The sequence below is a fragment of the Chrysochloris asiatica genome, unplaced genomic scaffold (genome assembly GCF_000296735.1).
Source record: "Chrysochloris asiatica unplaced genomic scaffold, ChrAsi1.0 scaffold00013, whole genome shotgun sequence".
NCBI classification, from domain to species: Eukaryota; Metazoa; Chordata; class Mammalia; order Afrosoricida; family Chrysochloridae; genus Chrysochloris; species Chrysochloris asiatica.
In genome coordinates this window covers 28047829-28056889 of record NW_006408531.1, presented here as the reverse complement: position 1 = coordinate 28056889, position 9061 = coordinate 28047829, and the positions used below count along the sequence as shown (strand labels likewise).

General features: G+C 38.3%; 1 protein-coding gene across 1 annotated transcript; it reads left to right on the top strand.

The window, feature by feature from the left end:
* Positions 1-6952: 6952 nt before the first annotated feature.
* Positions 6953-8702, top strand: RNF146 (ring finger protein 146). The gene has a single exon (XM_006834683.1). The coding sequence runs from the start codon at positions 7003-7005 to the stop codon at positions 8062-8064; it is 1062 nt and encodes a 353-aa protein (XP_006834746.1). The 5' UTR covers positions 6953-7002; the 3' UTR covers positions 8065-8702.
* The last annotated feature ends 359 nt before the right edge of the window (positions 8703-9061 follow it).

Below are 9061 nucleotides of genomic sequence, written 5' to 3'. Positions count from 1 at the left end.
TAGAAGAATTGATGCTTTTGAGTTATGGTGTTGGAAGAGAATATTGAAAGTGCCATGGGCTACCAAAAGAACAAACAGATCTGTTTTGGAAGAAGTGCAGCCAGAGTGCTCCTTGGAGGCCAATATGGCCAAACTTTGTCTCTCATACTTCGGACATATTGTCAGGAGGGACCAGTCGCTGGAGAAGGTTATCATGTTTGGTAGGGTGGAGGGTCAGAGAAAAAGAGGAAGACTCCCAGCAAGATGGATTGACAAAGTGGCAGCATCTATGGGCTCAAGTATGGCAACAACAGTGAAGTTGGCCCAGGATGGGGCAATGTTTTCGTTCTGCTGTACTGTACATAAGGTCACTATTAGTCGGCACCGACTCAATGGCACCTAACTTCAACAACAACAATACATTTAATACATTATTGCTGTACATAAAATTCCTATAATTTATCACGATTCCAAGGGAGTGTGTTGGCTCTGTAGAATAAGCACTGGACTGCAGCAAACCACAAGGTTGGTGGTTTGATCCCACCAATGCACCATGGGAGAAAAGCTTTCTACTCCCACAAAGGTGTAAAAACCTTGAAAACCCTACACAGGGTCACTGTAGGTTAAAACTAACTTTAGGGCACTTAACAGCAACAACTTGATTCTGATTTTAGTAGTTTACTTTTACTATCAGCTAGTGTTTTCTAGGAGTCCTGGTGTGGCGCTATAGGCTAATGCGTCAGACAGTGAAGTCGCTTGAACTGCAAGGTCAGTGGTTCAAGATCACCAGCTGCTTCTTGGAAACACTATAGAGGGTCGCTATGGGTCGGAATTGACTCACTGGCACTTAACAACAAGTGTTTGCCTGTGTAATATACTTGAAAGTCTTCCTCTACCTTGAAATGGAATTTATGTGTAGTGCTTTAGAACAAGTACTGGACAGCTGACCGTTATGTTGGAGGTTCAAACCCACCAGCCACTCCTCTGAAACCCTATACAGCTGCACTTAACAACAACAACCACCTTGAAATTACCCATCTTAAACTTCGTTCTGTTATTGCTGAAACATTTTTATAAGTGGTTATCATATTTCTATCTTCAAATGATATGAACACTATCCAACTTGATATAACCTGTGAACAATGCAGTGAATTAACATTTTATTGACTTTGTCCTGGTGTGGCACCGTAGGATTAGTACTCAGTCTTAAGGTTGGTTTGAACCAATACATAAGCATTTCAAACTCACCAGCGTCTCCTTGGAAACGCTATACAGGGTCACTAATGAGTCGGGACCAACTCGATGGCACTTAACAACAAGAACACCTTGGTGCCTACAATTCTTAAAATACTTCACCAAGCAGTGACCTTTGTAAGTGCCATTTCACATGTTCTCCATGTTTGATACATACTTGTTTCGACTTTTTAAGTGTGATGCTCTGGCTATATACTCCACTTGAAAGTATTATGTATTATTTTTAGTCAGAGTTTAAAAATAAAAGAAATGGTTTTAGGGATCCTAAAGGGGTCATCTTGATCATGGGGGCTTATTATGAGGAAGTTTGAAAAAAAAAAAATGGAAAGTTACATTGCTTAGAAAAAGGCTGGAAATTTGTCCTGAGGATTTTTTTCCTTAAAACAACATTTATCTGTTTATTTTTGAGGGTAGCAAGGATTGTCCTAAGAGAATTTTACAGGGAAAGCTAATGTTATCCGCCCTACAGCCCTGATATTGCCCTTTCAGATTTTTATTCCCCAAACTATAAAAGGAGTCCTGGTGTGGCATTGTGGGTTAATGTTCTAGACTGCTAAGTTGGTTTGAACTTCAAGGTTTGTGGTTCAAGCTCACTGACTGCTCCTTGGAAACCCTACACAGGGATGCTATGGGCCTTAACAACAACACTTAACAACAACAAACTAAAAGAAATTTTCAAAGGAATAGTATTGAAGTTCCTTGAAGATGTCAAAACTGCTATTTTGGCATGGTGTGAAAAAGAGCACCGAATTCTGAGAAGGGTTAGCTGTAAACACCGGGTTTAGAAGTGTGTAGACCTAGGTGGAGGCTGTGTCCAAAACACTTCTCATATTGGTGTTGTTTAATAAAGGTTTCTATGAGTTTTGTAGCAGTATCTTTTCACTTACCCTCATGTCAGAAGCTTGAATTTTAATATAACTTTAAAAAAATAATAATCCTAGTAAAACAAACAGTAATACAAGAGATGCTAATTATGTTAATTATCTTTAATTGCTCTGAAATGTACTTCCAACATTTGATTATTTCCTGCCTATCCTGAGAGGAGCCCTGGTTACATGATTTTACTTAGTCTTAGAATCTCAATGGCAAGGACCTTAGACTCTCAGCCCCAAGATTATTTGATACTGTTATTGTTAGGTGCCATCAAGTTTGTACTGACTCATATTGACCCTATACACAGCAGAACAAAACACTGCTCAGTCACGCACCAACCTCACAATCATTCTATGCCTGAGCCCATTGCTGGAGTCACTGTGCCAATCCATCTCATTGGGGGTCTTCCTCTTTTTCTCTGACCGTCCACTTGACCAAATATGATAACCTTTTCCGATGACTGGTCCCTCCTGACAATAATCCAAAGTATGAGAAACAAAGTCCAACCATCCTGGCTTCTAAGGAGCATTCTAGCTATACTTTTTCCAACACAAATCGTAGGGCAGTCCGTGGTACTTTTAATATTCTCCTCTAACACCATAACTCAAACTCATCAATTCTTCTATGGTCTTCCTCATTCACAGTCCAACTTTCACATGCATATGAGGTTACTGAAAATACCATGGCTTGGGTCAGGCACACCTTAGTCCTCAAGCTGACATCTTTACTCTTCAACACTTTCAAAAGGTTTTGTGCAACAGATTTTGTCTAATGCAATATGTCCTTTGATTGCTTGACTGCTGCTTATGTGAGTGTTGATGGGTTGATCCAAGTAAAATGACGCCTTTGACAACTTCAGTCTTTTCTCCATTTATATGGATGTTATTTATTAATCCAGTGGTGAGGATATTTGTTGTTTTTTTTTTTACATGGAAGTGAAACCCATAATGAAGGCTGTGGTCTTTGTTCTTCATCAGTAAGTATTTAAAGTTCTTTTGGATTTCAGCAAGCAAGGTTGTATCATTTGCATATCGCAGGTTGTTAATGAGTCTTCCTCCAATCCTAATGCCATACTTTTCTTCATATAATCCTGCTTCTTAGATTATTTGCTCAATGTACAGATTGAATAAGTATGGTGAAAGAATACAACTCTGTTGCACACATTTCCTAATTTGAAACCAGTCATTCCCCTTGTTCTGTTCAAACAACTGCCTCTTGATCTATCTACAGTTTCCACAGTCTACCCTTGGCCTTGTTTGGGTTGATGATATGGAGCTTTTCTACTGTTTTTTTTCATGGCGGTAGTCAATTTGATATCTCTCTATTCCATGTGGTGAGTTCATGTACATAGTAGTCAGTCTTATGTTGTTTAAAAAAGGTATTTGCAATAAAAATGTTACTGGTCTTACAAAATTCTGTCATGTGATCTTCAACATTGTTTTCCAACTACTGATCCTTCCTCTTTGTTTCCAGCCTTTGCATTCCAATTGCAAGTAATTATCAGTACATCTTGACTGCATGTTTCATTAATTTCAGACTAAAGAAGTTGGTAGAATTTTTCAGTTTCATCATGCCTGGCTTTAGTGGTTTGTGTGTAAATTTAAATAGTGGTATTAACTGGTCTTTCTTGTAGATGTATGGATATTATCCTATCACAGACAGTGGTGTACTTAAAGACAGATCTTGATACATTTTTTTGATGATGAATGTATTCCTGGCATAGTAAACCATGTAATTATCAGATTCAAAATGGCCAATATCAGTCCATTTCATGTCACTGATGTCTAAGATCTTGATGTTTATGTGTTCCATTTAATTTTTTTACAATTTCCAGTTTTCCTAGATTCATGCTTCATACGATTCATGTTCCAGTTATTAATGGGTATTTACATCTGTTTCCCTTCATCAACAAATGAAAGCCCCAAAGGCTTTTACTCCATCTGTGTCATCATGGTCAATTCTACTTTGAGGAAGCAGCTCTTCCCCAGTCATATTTTGAGTGTCTTCCAACCTGAGGGGCTCATCGTCCGGTACTATATTTGACAATATTTTGGTGCTCTTCATCATGTTTTAGAATTCAACATTCTGGAGCTGACAGTGTTCCATTGCTAAGGTTTTCAGTGACTAAAGAGTCACAAGTAATCCGTCTGTCTTTTGTAGTCTATCTTAGTCTGGAAGCTCAGCTGAAACCTGTTCACCATGGGTGACCCTGCTGGTACTTAAAATACCCATGGCAGAGCTTCTGGAATCACAACAACGTATGCAAGCCACCGCAGTACGACAAACTGACAGACGGGGAGTAGATCTCATACAGAGAATTTAAAAAAACGTGTGTGATAAAGTATTGTTGTTGTGAATTGCTGTCGAGTCGGTTCTGACCCATAGCGACCCTGTATGGTACGTGTTTCCGAGGAGCAGCTGGTGAACTTGAACTGCCAACCTTGCAGTTTAAACGGCTTTGCAGTCTGGCACATTAACCCACAGTGCCACACCAGGACTACATTTCCCTAATTATCAAGAAAAATTATTACTGGGATCATTTCATTTTCTTTTAGTAGTTATGAACGCTAGTTCATCCTTTTATACTCTGTCTTATAACTAGAATCAAACATTATTGCTTAAAGGTGTCTGACTTCCTTAGTCTCTTCTTATTAATTGGGGCTTTAAATAAATATATATACATTTTTAAAGGATTTTCAATAATTTTATTTACCATTTCTTTGTCCTAAGTTCTAGGGAATGGAAGGTTATTTATACATCTTAATTGTTGTCCCATTTTACATCTAATTTTCTTTTTGTTACCAGATACTTGAAGTTATCATGAGATTTTATTATAGCCTCTGATGACTTAAAACTAGGTAGCCAGTCCCTCAGAACCAATCTGTGAGTTGTATTATTTTCCTAGATTGGCCTGTACATAGCTTTTTCCAGTAAAAGAAAAATGAGTTTAATTCCGTTAACAAGCATCTTTTTCATTTCCTATATAGAAACTTCCCGTTAAGCAGTAAGCCCTCATTTCTTCCTCCTGTCACAGACCCTCTTAATCTCAAAGCTACTGTTCATTTGTCTCTATGTATTTGCCTATTCTAGAGATGTCATATTAAGGAGCTCTGGTAGCGTAGTGGTTACGAATCGGGCTGCGAACCTTAGGGTCAGCGGTTCGAAACTACCAGCCGCTCCGCGGGAGAAAGATGAGGCTTTCTACTCCCGTAAAGATTTACACCCTCAGAAACCCTGTACAGGGTCGCTATGGGTCGGACCCGACTCGATGGCACTTAACAACAACAACAACAGAGATGTCATATTAGTGTAACTTTTGTCTATTTTGTCTCTGGTTTATTTCACTTAGCTTAATGTTTTAATGGTTTTTCATTATCATTGTATATATCAACACTGCATTTCTCTTTAGGACTGATTAATATTTCATTGTATAGAAATACACCCTTTTGTTTATTCATTTATCTGTGGTTGGACATGGGTTGTTTCCACCTTTTGGCTATTGTGAATGCTGCTGTGAACGCTGGTGCTTGAGTCCTTGTTTTCATTATTTTGGGGTACATACCTAGGAATGGGATTGCTGAGTCACAGTAATTCTCTGCCACTTGTCTATCAGTGTGTTGGCCTGGGGTAGCTTGCATGGTGCTGTGATGTGAAGCTGGAAGCTGTGCTGCTATTTCAAGTACAAGCAGGGTCACCCCCCCAGTAGTGGGCAGGCTTTAGTGGAGCTTCCAGACTAAGACAGAAATGGAAAAAGGAAGAGATACCCTACTTGTGAAAAATGAGCCACCTTATGAATAGCACCAGTGAATTGTCTGATAGAGTGTCAGAATACGAGCCCCACAAATTGGAAACCACTAAGAATAGGACTAGGGAAGGAACCTTCATTTACTGATGTGCCAGGTCTCAAATGAAAAGAAACAGCTCTATATATCCATTGATAAATGGAACATGGAATGTACGAAGTATAAATCTAGGAAAATTGAAAATTGTCAAAAATGAAATGTAATGCATAAAAGATCAGTACCTTAGGCATTAGTGAGCTGAAGTGGCCTGATATTAGCCATTTTGAGTGAAGACAGTCATTTGACCTGTTAGGCTGGTAATGACAAAATGAAGAGAAATTGCCTTACGTTCATTAAAAAAGAACATTTCAAGATCTATCCAGAAGTATAAACTATGATCAATTATGTCAAACTATTGGTTTCACCAGTGTTGTTAGACACATAACAAAGATAAAAAATTTCTGGGATTTCAGTTTTAGTATTAATTTAATATGGTGTATTTGTTATATTATTTATTGTTAAGTGCCATCGAGTGGGATCTGACTTATAGTAGCCTTATATAGGGTTTCCAATTTATAAATCTTTGTAAGAGCTGAAAGGCTCATCTTTGTTCCCTCAAACATATATTAATGTATATATTTTTAAATATTTGTACAGTTAAAAGGTTACAAAATGGTTACTTTCTGTAAGCAGGGCCACTTTGGGCCATTTTCTGTTTATCTGCTTTCTAGACTGACCCATCACATCAGTCTAGAGTAGACTCTGTATATTTTTAAACTTTGTAATTAGTTCTATTTTATAAATTCTGTAAATAGAAGTGTTGTATGTAAAAACTATGGCTTGATTGTATTATTGTTTGACATTTATGTGCCTCAATGCTTTCCATAAGTAAAAATTAAATGATACACAAGCCAAAATAAAAAAGATGTTCTACACAGATGAAGCAAGAGGCCCTTTTTCCCCCGCTTTCATCTGTGTATCACCATTGTCTAGTGTGGTGGTTCACATATAATAGGTGCTTGAAATATATTTTCTAAATTGCTAATTTAAGGTATTTAAGAGAGTTAAAACACAATTTTAATATTTACATGTATTTTCTGTTTATTTTCTTAGGATGGCTGGCTGTGGTGAAATTGATCACTCAGTAAACATGCTTCCCACAAACAGGAAAACAAATGAGCCCTGTTCTAATACTGCACCTTCTCTAACTGTCCCTGAATGTGCCATTTGTCTGCAGACATGTGTCCACCCAGTTAGTCTGCCTTGTAAGCATGTTTTCTGCTATCTGTGTGTAAAGGGAGCGTCATGGCTTGGAAAACGCTGTGCCCTCTGTCGACAAGAAATTCCTGAGGATTTCCTTGACAAGCCAACTTTGTTATCACCTGAAGAACTCAAGGCGGCTAGTAGAGGAAACGGAGAATATGCATGGTATTACGAAGGAAGAAATGGGTGGTGGCAGTATGATGAACGCACTAGTAGAGAGCTGGAAGATGCTTTTTCCAAAGGTAAAAAGAGCACTGAAATGTTAATTGCTAGGTTTCTATATGTTGCTGATCTTGAAAATATGGTTCAGTATAGGAGAAATGAACATGGACGTCGCAGGAAGATTAAACGGGACATAATTGATATACCAAAGAAGGGAGTAGCCGGACTTAGGCTGGACTGTGACTCTACTACTGTAAACCTAGCACGAGAGAGCTCTGCTGATGGAGCGGACAATGTATCAGCACAGAATGGAACTTCTGTCCAGCCTCTAGTGTCATCTTCTGTGAGGCCCCTCACGTCAGTAGATGGTCAGTTAACAAGCCCTGCAACACCATCCCCTGATGCAAGCACTTCTCTGGAAGACTCTCTTGCTCATTTACAGCTCAGTGGAGACAGCACAGCTGAAAGGAGTCACAGAGGGGAAGGAGAAGATCATGAATCACTATCTTCAGGCAGGGTACCAGCACCAGATACCTCCATCGAAGAAACTGAATCAGATGCCAGTAGTGATAGTGAAGATGTATCTGCACTTGTGGCACAGCACTCTCTGACCCAACAGAGACTTTTGGTTTCTAATGCAAATCAGACAGTATCAGATCGATCTGGGACTGATGGATCAGTAGCAGGGGGTGGAACAGTCAGTGTCAGATCTAGAAGACCTGATGGACAGTGCACAATAACTGAAGTTTAAATAAAAGTCTTCAGCCCATGCTCAAGGTTGGAATGGTTCCCTGTAAATTTCTGCTGACGTAGCATTATACTCATCCCTAGTAGTGCATTGTGGGGGTGGGAAAGGGGTATGGGAAGGATAACCTGTAATTAAAATGTCTAACACATCTCTGATGAGAGATTTATTTAATGTAAGGGACTTGGGTGTGAATAGTTGATAACTGTTTAGTAATAACCAAGTTTTCTTGAGGTCTGTTTATAGTTTTTTACTTAATTTCTTTAGTTCTTTTGGCCAGTGTGTATATTACCTGTGCATTAACAGTCCTCATCGATTCTTGCATTGTCTTATTTTTCTGCATGGATTGACAAAATCATTACTAAAATTGGACGCCTATGAGATGTCTGGTATCAGTATGAGCAGGACGCGAATTAATGTGAGAATACATGTGAATTTGGAATTTTAAAATAGAATAACAACCATTTTGTAGTTTCAGAAATGGATATGTAAACAAAACAGCAAATATGTTCCAGAATCTTCTCTGTAACACACTTCATTGTGTTTCCATAGCCTTTGCTAAGTCCTCGTAGTTTAAGGTTTTTCCCTTGACCCACATTTCTTTTTGGTGACAAAATTTATAATTTAATAAATACTACTGTTTACCAAAAATAATTTGTCTCTTGTTTTATTCTGGAAAGGGGATTTTGACATTTTAGCCATGGTTCTAAAATTGTGGTGGTTTGAATTGGTATTGGTGAACTTTACTAGTCACTTGCTCAGTAACGTTTTAATTAGTAATAGAGAATATTTAAGCAGACTCTACAGGTAGTGTATGTGGAATAAATGTGTATGGAGATAAAACTAGACCCTGAGAGTTCAACATTTTATAGCTAAACTTGGAGACCAGAAACTGCTTTCCTTGAGAATATTCATTAATGGTCCTAATATGGACTAAATTATAGACATATTTATAAACATTGTTGTTGCTGTCAGGTGCCATCGAGTCGGAACCAACTCATAG